Source organism: Myripristis murdjan, chromosome 17 (assembly GCF_902150065.1).
Source record: "Myripristis murdjan chromosome 17, fMyrMur1.1, whole genome shotgun sequence".
Lineage (NCBI taxonomy): Eukaryota > Metazoa > Chordata > Actinopteri > Holocentriformes > Holocentridae > Myripristis > Myripristis murdjan.
In genome coordinates, this window is record NC_043996.1 from 14,816,243 (window position 1) to 14,832,867 (window position 16,625).

A 16,625-nucleotide genomic window follows, 5' to 3' on the forward strand; every position below is an offset into this window, starting at 1 on the left:
CTCCACTAGTATTACTATGGAGTATACCGGGTCATTTTTACTTCAGGACAAAGGGAATTTTGGCCCATCTGGAATAAACACAGCCCTGTCCAGACAGGAGTACTATTGCAGGACAACACCGGTAATGTAATATGACACCCTGCATGTTGGTGATCCTGGGAACAATCACAATATATACGTGTTCAATTGTCCATATGTAGTTAATTGCAATCATTACACAATAACACATTATTTTATATGTGGATGATGAAGTTTGTGTGCGTGTGTTAATAATCTCAAATCCCTGCTGTGAGAAATGAGAAACTGTACAAATAATTTGATCCAACTCTTGTCCTCCAAAGGTGTATTTTTGTGGAGGTTTTTAGTTACCCTAGACATGTTTTTTCCATCAAATTACTGTTATTCTGTTATTTCCCTCACCTCTAGAGAAGGCAAACATATATTAATGCAAATAAACAAACAAACAAAAACTCCCATAGACTGCAAACATTGGTTTTATTTCATGCCAGGAAAGGCACATTCATACATTGAATTCAACAGTTTTGATAGGCTATATATTGTTATATGCATCTACATTCAGGCAGTGCATATGTTAAGATTTCATTGAATAAATGCAACAATAACATTGACACATTTTTAACCACAAAAAGATATAGCACATTGGAGCACTGACAGTTTGTATATGCACACTTTTAGCAGAAGAGGAAGTACATGTGCACCCTGTAGTCCTTACAGGTGTTATGCACCATTTACACCAAAGGGAGACATACAGTACATTGCATCAGCAGCACTTATTGGTATTTTGGAAAGTCCATACAGAACATATACCCTTTAGAGGCATCAGTGCCAGGTCAGTGTATTTGTCTCTATAAAATGTCCACACTCCTTGTCGCCAAACATCAAACTTATCTCTACTTTCTTTCAGTTGCATAAGACAAGTCTTGTTGTTCCATCTGCGGACAATATGCATATGTAACAGACCCGGTGAGTACAGATATTCCCCTGTGTAAGGGGAATTTCTCCTTTGGCTGACTGATATTTGAGTTTCCACATTGGAGACCCAGCCTCAAATTGGCCAGTTTACTTAGAACTTTCTGCACAACAAAAATTATGATCGACAGGTAAGCACTATCAGGGAGCATATTAGACTGTGCTTCACACTTTTAATCGCTCACATCTTGCTATCTCATTATGAGACAAAATAATATCCATGAATGAATGTCTTTTAGTTATTCTCTCAGTTTGACACCATCAGATAAATAGGGTGGACTAGAGGGAAGTAGAGGAAGATACTTGTTTTACATTTATCAACTTAGTCAGAGAGACAACAGCTTGAAGCTGTAAGTACAACCACATACTGAGTTCATTGTTATGGCAGTTGCTGTTATTTAAAAAAAAAATAAAGGAAAGATATCACTTAGAGTAGAAGGAACACTCATTTGATTAAATAAGAGTCCACTGGAAATTTTTCATTATGAGACAATATCATAACTCTTTCAAACAAACCCCTCACACTGTTATTGACTTTCAACTCATGCAGAGCCCCAGTACCTAGCATCCTTGGAAGATTAAAAAGCAATGCTGAATATTTTTAAATACTACTGCAGATCTGGCTGCTAGAGTAAAGGAGGGGAACCTTTTGCCATCCGTGTTTGTTCATATCTGTTGTCTCGACCACTTTCATAGACCTCTCATTAGATATTACTTCATTTTCAAGCAGCAACTATAAATTGGTTATATCTGCACAAAGTAGACACACTTAGTACTGCAGTATTTTGAATTGGTGTTCAAACTTGATATTATGAAGGGGAAATACTTAAATACTTGGGCATTGATCAGTCAGTTGAACTGACAATAGATGTGACTGGAGTTGAAATGATGCAGTGTGTGGGCACGGTTGACAAGAGACCGGTTTTGCAGCTGCTCAGTGACTTTGTTTGTGTTTCTCTTTAAGGCATGAAGTATGGATGTGGTGTAATCATTAAATGTAGATCTATGATTTATTACATTTTGCAGCCACACGTGTTAGCATATATTTTTCATGTCATTTGCCAGCTTCCCACTGCTATCCAATATGTATTTGATAGTACAATAATAATATAAATGCCTGTAGGCTAATTATAATTTTTAATATTAATGTGTCTGTTCTCATTGCACTGGCAGAATGACATTACTGTAATTATATGATTCCTCCATTCACTACATAATCCTTAGATCAGTTTTTTTCACTGAAAGCACATGTAAGATGGGCATAAATTCAGAATTAAAGGCCTTCTCACAAAGCCAGGGTAGAAGCTCTGCAGTTCTTCACAGAATATATTAGATGAAGGCGATGAAATACAAACACCATTTTATGATTATTATGCCCTTTGCACCTTGTTCTGTCAGTGGTTACATCTTCACTGAAAAGATTTCATGTACAAATTGCAAATGGAAATAGCACCTCCAGCTATTGTACCATTTTGCAAACAGGACATGATGGGCCACAGACATCTGTCATAAAGAGAAGCAGAAATGGGCAGTCCCTGTATTTGCATCCGGTCCTCTCATCTTTATGCACTTTCCATTCTTTGATCCTTTTCTACTTGCCACCATGCCTGAGTCCTTTGTACAGTCCTGCTTTATCTTGGAGCACCAGTAGCCTCCCACATCCTGAAGACGTGGCCCTGTTTATAACAGCTCTCAGCCTGGGAGCAGCCCTAAGAACACATGCCACCTGCCAAAGAAGGCCTTCTGCTTGGTTCAATGATAAAACTAGCTTCCTTCTTGGTTATTTGTCCATGGGCTTGTTTATTTTCAGTGTCTGGAGAGTGTCACTGACAGTAACAGTCTTTTCTGTATCTGTCTTGGCATTGTCCTTTTTGGACATATCAGGCTCCCATAGAAAGAACTCATGGAGGAGGGTGTTGACAGTATCGGGGCACTCCATCATAACCATGTGACTTCCCTCCTCTATTACTTTTAGGAACGCAAACAGGAGAATCTAGAATGGAAACCAAAATAATGAAAGCAAAAGATAAGCCAGCAGCACAATAAACATACCTCATACTAGACGTAAAGTAATACATGTTAATCTGCAGCCACTCAGCACACAAAATGTTTGCAATTTTACATTAAATGATTTATCAGTTGCTGCCTCCTTTAGATCAACGGTAAATTCAGATTGTTTTCTTAAAATAACATATATTATTATAAGGGCCATTTTTTCAGAACTGCATTCACATGTGAAGATTAAACATGTGCCTGTGTCGTACCTCTGCCATGCGCTGGTCCTCATCCATGGGCACAAACTTGTCACACATGCCATGCACCAGAAGGATGGGCACAGTCAGCTCGGCATGGTAGACCTCATCCCCCTCAGGCCAGTACTGCCCACTCATCATGGCTCGCAGAACAAATGGGGACACATTGAAGGCATTGCCCTGCTTCAACAGCTGCTTCTCTTTGGCACCTTGACGGGCAAATCCAGCTCTATAGTTATGAGAGACAGAGAATGTGTTTCTTGTCACTGTTAAATGTACAAACTGTTATATGCACAGTTCCCCCATCAACTGTGCAGCAAAACTGTTTTATACAAGTATTCAGATGTTTTTTGTTTTTCATGTTTTGACAATTAGAGCCAATGTTACTTGTAATGAGGGAAGTTACTATGATGCATCAGTGTCTGTAATGCTAATTTCAACACCATATGGTTGCAGATCTTACTTGAGGAAGCTCCAGGCCAAACATGGGGATAGACAGTGGAGGACACAAGATGGCAGCTGGAAGATGGAGCAGAGGCTTGGCTCCAGAGCTGTGGGACCCCCTCCATTGATCATCACCACCTTATGGACCAGATCAGGATATTCATGGGCCAGGAAGGTGCAAAATGACACCCTGGGAGAGATGTAATAGCACAGGTACACCGTGTTAACCACTGAAAAGGAATGTTGGACGAAATCAAGAATTTAATATCTAACCTGTGTAGAATTCAACCCAAGTTATTTTGAAAAGATATAGAGCTGTTTCAGTTCCTCGCCGCTTCCTTAAGAAGGTAAGTGATTGATAAGACTCACCCATATGAGTGACCAATGAGGATGTTGCGTTTACGAGCGTATCTCTTAAAGATGGCACGCAGGTCCTCTGCCAGGGCATAGAAAGTGTAAGCTGCAGCAATCTCTGGGGCAGTGCTGGCCCCGTGCCCCGCCAGGTCTGGTGCGATGACTTCATAGCCTAGCCGTGAGAAGAAGTCCAGTTGGCTGCCCCAAATGTCCAGAGAGCCTCCGACGCCATGTACGAAGAAAAGCGCTACATCTGAGTGTGTCCCTTTGCAGCTTGAGATCACCCTCTTGGAGTCAATGAGCACTGTGCGCTTGGGCTTGCGACGGCGACGGCGAGGAGGCGGAGCGGGTTTCTGTTCTCCATGGGGTGGAGGAACAGCAGGGGGGACCGGATTGGGGTCAGGAGAAGAGGCCATTTCCTTGTAGTCAGCCAGCTCCACCTCTACTGTGCTGCAGGGCTCCAGGTCTCCGTCCTGACACTGCAGGATCTCAGAATGCAGAACATCGCCCAGATTCTCAATCACCAGCTGGCCATTGCGGTAGACTGTGATCTTCCTCTTGCAGTGCACACTGCTGCCGGTAGCACTTTTACTCTCATTATTAGAATCCTCAGGACAGTTGTCATCATTACAGTCTTCATCGCTGTGAGTCTTCTTCTCTGACACCTGGTCTTCGGTTACTACTGGCTGGCGCTCCGGGATGATATGCCGCACCCGCAGCACTCTACCAGGTTTGACCTCCACAAACTCAAAGCCATCAGAGGGTTCAGATGACTCCAGAGGCAATACCAGGCTGGCAGCTTTCCCAGTCAGGCAGCACAAAATCCCATCAGTGATGCTGGTCAGCATGGTGCTTTCCTGCATATAAAACATCAAAACCAGAAAAAATGAAAAATAACTGCAAAGTGCAGATACAGTCCAAATGCAACAGATCCATATGTTTAATTTGATATGTGACAAAATAAAGAGGTTATGTGGGTTTGTGAAAAGACCAAAACAGACAAATAGAGACAATGCATGTAGCCTATAAGCATAAAAATAAGCTAGTGAGGCAAACACCCTCAAAACCCACACCCCTATCCCAGCAAGCTTTTTATTCCTTGTTGCTTTCTCTTTCTATAGGTCTTCATTGATCCTTTGTAACTCCACAGCTATCATAGCGTGAAAGAAAATACACCAAGTATAAATAAGTGTTCAATTTGCCAACATGCTCTTTCAACTACATTTCACCATGCAAATTCAAAATACCACAATAGCCATTTTGAATCCACCCCCAACAGCATTTGCAAAGCTTTCCAAATAAACTCACCGAGGGGAAAAAGCAGCTTAACATTCAAAGACTCCGAGTCTATGCATGGACAACAGTTAAACAATACCTGTTCAGTACTTGGTTTCAGTCTAGTGGAGACAGTCCATTCACATACTGACCTGGACATTTGTTAAAAATAGATATGTGTCTCTTTTAAAAATGGTCAGCCTTGGGATGTATAAATAGAAAACATCAGTCACCGCACATGACTGTGTGTATGCAGCATATGCCTCATATCCCTATAGCAGCAGATGGGAGGTTTAACAAACTCTGTTTCCAATGAAGATGGGCTTGTCAGTCTCATTATTAGCACTCACTACTCATACAAAGGCGGGCTGATTATCCAGAGGAAACAGAATGGTAAATGTCACAGATAAATGCTGTTTCCTGGTTACAGGAACAGTGAAAAACAATTCAGTATGCCTGTTGCCTTTGCAGCTACAGAGCAGATTTGATAATACCATTTATATTCTGTATAATGTCACATATATTTGTAGATCATGTTCATATTTAAATAACAATTCATATTTAAATTAACATATTAAGGTGCATAAAATCAGGGTGGGATTGGAATTTCTCAGAGTATAAAATAATATGTAATACATATTAATACAATATTATAAATCTACCCTAGCTGTTTGGATAATATCTAGTGGAGCAATTTTCTTGCCATTTCCTATACTAAGCAATGCTGAGAATCCCTGTTTGCCTTAAGCAATAGATAAAATTTTCTTCATGCACTGTCATACACAGTCATATACTGTGTCTGTGAGAAGGGCAAAGCTGTCACTGCTCTCGTCTTTGTTACAGTATAATCAATTGTTTCGTCTGATGCCATTCATCTCTAGATTCATAATCCATTATTCAAACATCATCACTCTAAATTATTCATACTAAACAGTGCATTTGTAACAAACCCTGGGTAACAGTGTCTTTCTATTTTGTCTGATTTTTGTTACAAATATCAGCAAGATAAAAGCTTTAACAGGATTTTAGCCAAGGTGAATTAATGAGGTGCACATTTTATTCATAGTGCATCAGAAGACCAGCACTAAGGTGAGGAGTTGAGTGAGACTGATGTATCTGTGCATCTACATAGGAGAATTCATTATCACGTGTGTGTGTGTGTGTGTGTGTGTGTGTGTGTGTGTGTGTGTGTGTGTGTATGTGTGTGTGTGTGTGTGTGTGTGTATGTGTGTGTGTGTGTGTGTGTGTGTGTGTGTGTGTGTGTGTGTGTGTGTATGTGTGTGTGGGTGGGTGTGTCTGTGGGTGGGTGTGCATTTGTGTGATGATCTGAAGGTCAGTGCATCATGTCCTATACTGTTTCATCCTGGAACCAACAGCCAGGTGAAAGTTGTGACTGCCCTTTCCTCTCACACACAAAATGGAGACACCGGAAAAACATGTGGAACGTTAATTAGTATTTTGCAGTAAACTCAGTCATCATCAATGCTGAAAACTGCCATAAGTCCAAAAACAAACTCAAAACACACACACTGGAGTTTGTTTTGGTAAAGCAAACACAGTGAAGGTAAATTGACTATTGGTACACTACTGTGTATATTTCCTTATAGTTTAATCTATCTAAATTATCTATCTATCTATCTATCTATCTATCTATCTATCTATCTACACATAGTGGAACATAACTGATTTTGAAAACCATCCAGCCACTTCACTATTAGTGGATCAGTGGGACATGACTGGGCAGAGTCTGCTGGAGAGGGTCCCTTAGGAGGTGGTCAACCTTGACAGCAGTCAACATACTAACTGCACAGTAAGCCATCCTAACCTTGTTTCAAAGCTTCAATGATCCTGGCCTTGAGACGCCACTACATCACACTGACATAAAACTAACTACACAAATTATGATCAGAGCTCAGCCAAGCACTGAAATCAGTGTCTCTCCTTGTGACCTAATACAGGAATGGGACTCGTGGGCGATTAGTCTTGAAGGTGTACTGCTCTGAGTTCTCCTAAATCCAAGTCATGTAGGCCGAGGGCTACTCAGCCATTTTATTTTGTCTGCAATGCAGAATTATGTTGATATGCCTACCGTCAAGTCTAACACATATTTTTTGGTACACAATGTGCTGCTCCACATTTCCTTCACCTTAGGCCTACATGATGCACTACAGGCGATCTGACATGGCAGCTGCACGGCATGGTTTGAAGCGTCACATTGCACATTCACTAATGATGCATATTATATTCTGCATGTTAGCCTAGTAATGCACGGCCCATGAAGGCGCTTATAGGTTTGCCTTCAAAACACCAAAACACCAAGCCTCAAAACAACCGCAATAACAGTCACGGCAGACAGGTCTACCACATATCAAGCTCTGCAACAAATAAACACAATTTGACCATTTCACTTTTCATAAGAAATAAATGGGTACCCTATTATATCTAATATTTGAAAGAAAAAAAATGGTGACTGGTATCGTGGTGCAATATAAGTCATCAAGCCTGCTACAGTTACATTATTGATATGATTTTGCGCTGCCTTTAAGACAAATACATGCAGTCATCTTGCACTGTTCACTGATGTGGACGTGACGGCTATGCACCAGAGTAAACACTGGGGTAATTAGAAAACGCAATCCAAGAGAAATCGATTCCTTACCTGCAGGATTTATGACGATTAAGGACGATTTGAAATTGGTCTATGTACCAAATAGACAGGCAGGGGCCGACACAACCTTATTGGGGAAAAATGTTGCATTTGGCGCAAGAATTTCCAATCTACGCTAGATTTGCTGCTGCAGAATTGTGAAAGGTACTAATTAGCCCCATTAGACTGATATCACAAAATGCATGGGCGCTGGAACTGATGATACAGCATGCATCCATAAATATGCCAAATGCATTTCAATAAGATGCCCATGATGATAACAAACGACAATGTTATTTCTCCATCGGCATCTACGGCCCTTGCGCAGCCAAGCCAGATCCACCCCAGCCCCTCTGCCCTTGTATCCGCATCCACGGCACTCTCCGGTCAGTCCTCCCTCTGCTGAGTGGCAGCGTGCATGGCGAATAGACGACAAACCGAGGCCGAGCAGAGACCAATGGGAGTGTCCTGCATCCCTGTTGCTAAGGCTGAGAGATGAGCAAAGGCGTGCGTGTGTGCGTGCGTGCGTGCAACAGAGAGAGAGAGAGAGAGAGAGAGAGAGAGAGAGATAGAGAGAGAGAGAGAGAGAATACAGTGATAGCCCGGCTAATGATTTGGATGTGATATGACTGTGACTGGGCCTGTGATTCCCTTTCAGATTTTACTGCTATAGTTTCTCTAGTTGCTCATTTGCATCACCTCGGTTTGCCACCTGAAATCACCTTTGTCCTTGCTTGCTGCATTGAGGACACAATGGCTATTGGGCCTACATTTTCTCTCCTATAAACGATTGCTAAGCGACAACTGACATTACAGGCATTGTTGGATTAAACCAAATAACAAGACATGCTTTTTTCCTTTTCTTTATTGTCAGGAAAATGCTTCTCATAGTAGGCTATATGTAACCGCAAAATATAGTAGCCTTCTTTTATGTAATGATGTGATATAATAAGTCATATAATGTTTACTTTTTATGTAGTTCCCCAGATATGACGTGGGCGGACAATGTCAGAAATAGTTTCACTCTTGCCATGCTGCATCTGTTTTATTTGCTATTAGGCTTCTGAAGATTTGTTGTTTGTTACAGCTCTGTGCTGAATATTTAACAGCAAAAACAAACAAACAAACCAAACAGTCAGTGCTGATATAGTTTTTAGCTCGATATATGTTAGTGTATGTCATGCGACGCAAATAAGTTGTAGGTCTGTGTGGGTGTGTGAAGCATTTTTTTTAATAAACCAACTGAGAAATCAATTACATGCCTGATATGGAGTTTGTGCTACAAGATCGCAAAGTGAGCTAATATTGTGATGCTTAATTACAAAAGTAACACATGCCCTCACGAGGGGAAAAAAATGATTATTGGGTTTATTTGTTATTATTGTTGGGGAAATGAGTGACAAGTAGAGTTCTCATCGGGCCTGAAAATTAAGACCCGACCCGACCCGGGCTCGACTGGGCCAGCCCGAGGCCCGACCCGACCCGACTAATTAGCCGAACTATAGGCCCGACAGCCCGATAAAGCCCAAAAAAAAAAAAAAAAAAAAAAAAAGCCGGTCGGCCGCGGCACCGGGGCACCATCAGTCGGTATCAGGCAGCTCACCTGTCAGATCCGGCAGACCTGACGGGTGGGCGCGGTATCGGACGGTGCCGCGTCCGGCCCGCCTGATGCCGACTGATGGTGCCGCGGCATGTGCGGGTCAATACATAGCAAAAACCGTCCCTGCTCCGAGTCTGCCAGCACAGCGAGATACTGCTGCAACTCTCTCTCTCTTGTTTGCGCTGCGCTCGCACAGCTGGTTGTCTGTCACTGAAAGTTTAGCCTCCAAATCCAATCCAGTCTCTCACTCTCCACCAGTCACATAAAAATGAAACGTCATAATCAATAACAGAACACATAATTCTATTTTTTTTATTTAGAAAAAAAAAAAAAAAAAAAAAATCCCCCACAGAACCCGAAGCCCGACCCGACCCGCCCAATTCACGTAAATTTTAGGCCCGACCCGACCCGAAAATGTCGGGTCGGGTCGGGTTCGGGCAGAATATGAGAACTCTAGTGACAAGGTGCACTTTCTAGGAATGATAAGCTTGCGGGAGCACGTGAAGGCAGCACTGAACCTCGCTCCTGGAACGCTCCAGCTAGTAAGGAGCAATCCCATTGGCCGAAGCCTCTGAGCCAATCATTTTGCTGCATATACCGAGGCAGTCTTGAGTGCTCCGTGACATTCATAGTTGTCTTTGACAACTGTGTAAATAGTCCAAAATGAATGTTTTACGGTCGACTTTTTCCCGGTTGAGTGGACTTACACCAGTGAACAGGTAATGCGGTTTCGTGTATTTGCTTGTTAAATAAACAGCGAGGCCAACAGGCTTGCATTTTTAGCCTTAGCATGTTAGCATGCTAGCTAGCAAGAACAGCATGACTGACTGAAGATGCAGCTACCTGCTGATTAGAGGTTATCACGGTAATAATATAAACCCACACAGATGAGCATGTTGCAAACGATGGTGTATAACAATAAGAGTCACGACACCAAATGTTGATTGACGTTTTATTTGTTAATTACCTGCTGTGTGAACCCGTGAACCTCCGTCATCTACCACTTGTTTTACCAACATGTTTACACAGACAGATCCATTCTCCCTGTCAGTGGGCACATTTTGTACCATACTTTACTGCTGTCAAGGCCTTGCTATAGACTCTCCAGGGTTAGGACAGAAAAACTTAGGGCTGAACGACATAGTAAAAAAAAATAATTATGATTAATTTTACATTGCAGTATAATTCATTTGACTTTGATAGTCCATCCTTGTGGTGCCCTCAGAAACAGTAAAGACGAAGATAACATTGGCTGCTGAAGATAACATTGTGACTAAACATTTCATGGGGGTGAATCAAATTAAAAATTAAAAATGATATTCTAAGTCACTTCATTAACCTTATTTCAATATGTATGAGAGCATTGGTATACATGCGTATGAGTGATTGCAGCACAGTTTGGGTGTAACTCATTCACACTTACATAATGGGATCAGAACGTTTGTTTGTAAACTTTATACTCTGTGTTCTTCCAACAGCATTGCTGCATCAAACCCCACAGCAGCTGGCAGCTCTCACCTTAGATCACTGAGCAACTGGGTTTTATCCAGAACAGCTGTAGGACCTCAGATTTCCAGATGTGGACCACTTCCGTTGCAAGCTGAGGGTTCAGGAGTTTACCAGCAGCTTCCCTGGGAATACCAGCAGGTACGGACACGGAAAAGAGGCACTGAGTACCAGCCCAAGAACATCAAACGCAAGAGGACCCATGGCTGGATCAAGAGGATCAGCACACAAGGTGGCATTGAGGTGATTCTGCGCCGGATGCTGAAGGGACGAAAGTCACTCACACACTGAAGGTTTCCATCGGGGAAAAAAACTTTCTGTTCAACCTGTAAAACTTCAGAGGAAAGAAAAGCTGAACTGTGAGGCTGTTGAACACTGTAGGTGTTCAGCGGCCTGTGAAGAACTTGTGTATTATACTGATTGGTGATACCGGGTGTGGAGTTGGGGTTGGCTTTACAAATGCAACGATACTGGGTGTGAGAATGGAAATTGGCCTTCTGAAACCAAATAATGCCTTAAGTGAAAAGAGGCCTGTCGGTTTCAGTCAGTCATTCATGAGGCCAGTTTTACATGTGCAGAATATAAACTGGCCTAAATGTGATTGTGTTCTTAACCATTACATGTCAGAATTCATTGCATGTGTGAAATTATTTGGTTGAAGAACAAATTCAGTCTGCAATAAACTGATCTTGCAAAATTGTGATTGCATCTGAGTTGGTTTCAAATAAAAATAGCAGTAATATGTGACATCCAAAGAGACAACACACTGAAATAAATTCTTTTTTCATTTGATCTTAAAAAGGTTCAGTTATGTATTTGTGAATTAATGAACTCTCTACAAGCATAGAAACTTGAAGACAATATTTGGAGCTGAACATTGAGTCCTCAACGCAGACTGGATTCATACAGTATTTGGGTCTCTGTCTGATTCCATCATGGTAAGTGGGCTGCTGTTGACTGTTAGGAAGTCTTAGGGTTTTTCTCTTGAGGGCAACATAAACACATCTTCATCTATGACCTGTAAAAACGTAGTAAGCAAAAACCTCTATGGCCTTACCTGGAGTTACTCCTCCCTAAGACAGGAGGTTAAGTCAGAAATAGTTCTCACACATTCAGGTGTTTTTGGTTGAAATGAACCCTCTGTTCTTACAAAAATGACAAACTTTGCACCAGTCATAGGTTTTGGATTTTAATCTATTTATTAAAACCAAAAAATCATGCCAAGTAAAAGTAAAGCAAACAGAAAAGATAAACAGTAATACAATTTTGATATTTTCCACATCCTTAAGTTTGCTGACTTGTTTCTGTTGGGCAGCTGTCTGAATGTGGGCATTGAAAATACAACATTTAAATTCATGTCATGAGATATTACGTAGATATGATCATTTTTGTACACCGTTTTGAACTTTTATTTTCTGAAACTTCAATTAATTAGTTTATAAAACCACATTTCTCCTTATGATATTGCAGCCATGTTAGAGTTTTTCCTTTGAGAATTAACTGGAAAGATGAATAAGTGTATTTATTCTAAAGTAACTTAATCTCCCCAACACTGTTCATGTCTGTAAACTCATGAGGGCAACAGTGGAGGACATCACGAATACACACGCACGTTTCTACTTTGTTTTCAAGACAAGCCCCTCCTTGTAATGGGGGGATTGGTCTGTTACATAATCACTCACTAGCCAATGAGCGCACGTCTTTGCCTATATCTCCAAACGTTTTCCAGTCTTTAACCAATCAGATATCTGGATCTCCGGCCGGGCACCGCCCCCCGCAGATGAAAAACAAAGATGGACTAGGGAGAACTACTAGCTAGCTAATTAGCTCGAAGGACCTTCAATATTCGGTCGTGTAGATCATTTCCCAATCGTCAATGTTTTAAATTTAGTGAATTTGGATCACGCGATCACAATACATTCTCACGTAGTTTATGTATTGTAGCAATCACAAGAAACTAACAAAACAAGCGGTTTCTTGGCTACGACACCGAGGCTTAGTAGCTAGCTAGCTAGCTCGCAGCAGCAACTACTCGGTTGCAGTCTCACGGTACTTACCGAGAACGAACAGCCCGAGACTCGCACAGAAACATGGAGAAGGTATGCTCACAGTTATGTGTTGACTGTACATCATGTATGCTTGGGTTTTGGATTAAACAATAGACGTTAGATACAGTAGTTGTTCCGTATGGTCTTCTTCTAACGCCAGCAAACTCTTAAATTAATGTTACCTGTGTTTAACGTTACGTACTTAGTTACATGGAGTTCAGTGTGGGCGTGCGAGCTCGCTTGCACACCATCTTAACCATGTCTAATGAAATATAGGTGATAATTTACATCACACTTTATTTACTTCTGTTAAACTTGCCTCCATACCTTGGCCACATGTTAGAAGTCGATCTAACGGTGCCTGTCTGCATTTTGGCTCACATTTGTCTGTTTTGTTTACAGGCAGATTTCCTCAAAGGACTACCTGTTTACAACAAAAACAACTTCAGCAGATTCCATGCAGACTCTGTGTGTAAAGCATCAGTAAGTAATCTTATGTCTTTATAATGTTTTGGGCCTTTTGGCTGGGATGGAGTCCTGTTTGCTGGTACATGTTTCATGTTTCAAGTAATTCTTCACATAAGTGGATTTTGTAGTACTTATTAGTTTTAAAATAAATATGTAATTCTTAATGTATTGATATGTACATGATGGTTTCAATCTTATTGTAGAACCGCAGACCATCTGTGTATCTTCCAACCCGGGACTATCCATCAGAACAGAGTGAGTAGACTTTGGGGATTTTAAGAGAGCAGAGAAAATCATTGTGATATTTTTGATGTACCTTGCAGGGGAGAAAGTGTTTTGTTATTAGCTCAGCACAGTCTTTCACTCAAGCCATTTAGACTTTACCAGTTTTACTATCCAGACTATGGCAATTGGTAATTTGACCTTTATTTAACCAGGCAAGTCATTAAGAGCAAATTCTTGATCAGTCTGTATTTGTTTTCCTCCTCAGTTATAGTCACAGAAAAGACAAACATCTTGTTGCGCTATCTTCATCAGCAATGGGACAAAAAGGTAAATGGATAAAAATATTCTGATTTTTGTAAAATTCTGTCTGCATAGGACATTAAGCTGTAGCTCTTTACAACCTCAAATATATATGGATTCTTGCATTAATTCATTTTTTAATAAGGTGTGTTGAGTCATTAAAAAGTAGTACTAGTGGAGAGTAAATGGATAGATCTATAACATAGCATGTATTTCCTGAATGTGCCGTTTTGTGCAGTTGAGTGAATGTTGGGGAGAAGAGATGCTTTTTGTAGTCAAATCTGGTCTCGGTGGCTGTCTTGAATTGAAGTGCTTTGTGTTTGAAAGAGTCTAGACAAATAAATGTGCCTTTCCTATTTGAGTAAAAGTAAAATGTTTGTGCATGAGGCCAGTTGTATTGTTTTTGAGCATGTAGAGGATGGCCTTCATGTTGTTGTCAATCTCTTTGTTTTTCACGTCATCAGAATGCAGCTAAGAAGCGAGAGCAGGAACAAGTGGAGGGGGAAAACACTGCGCCTCCACGGAAAATTGCCAAAAAGTCTATACACAGTCCGCGGCGGAGCGAGGAATCTTAGAGCGCTGTGTTGTCCAGCAGAGACCGACACACAAACATGCACGTGTGCTGATGCACTCATTTTCTCAAACACAGATGCAGGATACATGTTTGCAAACCCAAGCCTTGGTACTGAAGCACATCAGGAAAGATAGATGTCAGGATAGACCACTGCCACATCACTCAACACAAAGTCCAGAAACACACAGGTTTATCTGTTTGTGTGTTAATGTGGGCATTTGAATTCCAGTTTCCTACTGAACCAGGATTTTTGTGTTTCCACGATTTATCAGGAATATCAACTTTTTTGGTGTAACCATCACATTTATTTTTAATAGACTTAATGCTTTGCTGCTTTACTCAGTTCTCTCCTACGACAAGCCCCAAATCATACCTTTGCTTCATATTCTGTTTTGTGCAGTTTTCAAAATAAGATACAGCTGTCCCTTCACTCTTGACCCCTCTGGTTTTCATTCATTCGTGCTCAAACATATTTTGTGATGTAGGGAATATTTTCAGTGCTCTTATTTTGCTGTTACGGGATTTGCTGATGTAGTCAATCACATAAGCTTTCAGATGTGCATGTTTAATTTAAGCCTGTGTATGTGATTAAGTTGCATGCCATCTTTGTGGACCCTACTCCAGTAGGATTTTTTTTAGTTTTGAAATATGTAGTGACATGCATTACAGGGTAGCCCTTAAAGATCCCTCTTAGCTCACCCAGCATGTGATTACAGTCATTACAGTAACTGAAAATAAATGTACCATGTTCGCTGCTTAGACTAAATTAGGCATTCAGGTTATTGTTATTGACAATGTTTTGTTAAAAAACACGAGTTCTGAAAGAAATATTCTTTTGTTCTGTTCTCCTGATGAATAATGGTTTATTGCCTTAAATAGAAGTGAGTGTTTCTCACCATGTTTTAGACCGTTCCCTTGGTTTACATTGTGGTAACAGTTGCAGAAATGTACCACTGCTGAGTTGAGTGGATATCATGTGTTCTTCAGTTAAGGACATATTAAGGTCTATAGTTATACCAGAAGATGCAAACTCTTTTTTGTAAAAGATGGCCTGCAGATTTTGTAGCAATATTATAAACTTGGCACTCAGTACATTGAGCACCAGTTTATGAGCAGTGTTTGTACCATTTCAAGTGCAAGCTTGGCACATAAAACATTGTGTGGCATAGACTGATGAAGACTGTAGTTCTGGAAGTAAGTCCTTCAACTGTACTAACACTTACTTATCACAACTGCTGTCGACCCTTGTTATAAATGTGCCATTCTCATTTAAATTGTTCCATCATATGAGACATATTGTTTAGTTGGGTAAATTTGGATTTGCAGTCACAAGCTTGACAGCTGGGCCAAAACACATGGAGTCTGTCTTTCTGCTGCTACTTGTAAAGTTGAACTTTATTCTAAGTCTGTGTTGAATTCTATTCAAAATAATTTTCCACAAGTTTGTATATTTGTACAGTATGTATAGTTTGCTTGTTCCAACCCATTATCAGGAAATAAAACAAGGATTGGCTCTGATATTGTCTTGCCTGAGTTAGTTGGTTTCTCTGCATTTTGCTCTATTTGTAGGACTTACACTTCTGGAAAAAATCTTTTGAATATATAGTCTATGATCAAATTATTTTGGCCACATTTTGAGGAAGGTTTTAGTATGGCAGCTCAATTATGCACACTTGTCACGGACCACTGGTCAAAGGCTGACCAGGACATTTTCAGTTTCAAATTACTCTAAAGCATTATAAATTTATAAACACCTATAGTGGTTAACCCCAAAAAGCAATAGAATGGTTACCTCATATCCCGTGTATTGGGAAATTGAGTTAAAAACTCAGGGGAAACTCTAATTTAAAGGATTTTCTACACAGAAGTGTCTTGTTCCAAATACCTTCGATCATTATGCTATCTGAGGGACTTCATTTGTTTTTTAAGGGATTTTAGGGAC

At 40.7% G+C, this 16,625-nt stretch overlaps 3 protein-coding genes and 1 long non-coding RNA gene across 4 annotated transcripts in view; 3 read left to right on the forward strand and 1 right to left on the reverse strand.

The window, feature by feature from the left end:
- The window catches only part of LOC115374731 (uncharacterized), a 108,429-nt gene that overhangs the window by 52,161 nt on the left and 39,643 nt on the right, over positions 1–16,625 (forward strand). The gene's annotated exons all lie outside the window — the stretch shown is intronic.
- abhd8a (abhydrolase domain containing 8a) lies at positions 478–8,297 on the reverse strand. Its single transcript, XM_030073795.1, has 5 exons — positions 7,975–8,297; positions 4,056–4,897; positions 3,706–3,876; positions 3,255–3,471; positions 478–2,983 (listed from the first exon to the last, which is right to left on the reverse strand). Exons 2-5 carry the CDS (start codon positions 4,886–4,888, stop codon positions 2,771–2,773), a joined length of 1,434 nt encoding a protein of 477 aa, XP_029929655.1. The 5' UTR covers positions 4,889–4,897; positions 7,975–8,297; the 3' UTR covers positions 478–2,770.
- mrpl34 (mitochondrial ribosomal protein L34) lies at positions 10,112–11,769 on the forward strand. The gene is made up of 2 exons (XM_030073808.1): positions 10,112–10,281; positions 11,041–11,769. Exons 1-2 carry the CDS (start codon positions 10,226–10,228, stop codon positions 11,357–11,359), a joined length of 375 nt encoding a protein of 124 aa, XP_029929668.1. The 5' UTR covers positions 10,112–10,225; the 3' UTR covers positions 11,360–11,769.
- Positions 12,822–16,201, forward strand: LOC115374730 (DET1- and DDB1-associated protein 1-like). Its single transcript, XM_030073809.1, has 5 exons — positions 12,822–13,167; positions 13,519–13,599; positions 13,788–13,839; positions 14,075–14,136; positions 14,574–16,201. Exons 1-5 carry the CDS (start codon positions 13,159–13,161, stop codon positions 14,682–14,684), a joined length of 315 nt encoding a protein of 104 aa, XP_029929669.1. The 5' UTR covers positions 12,822–13,158; the 3' UTR covers positions 14,685–16,201.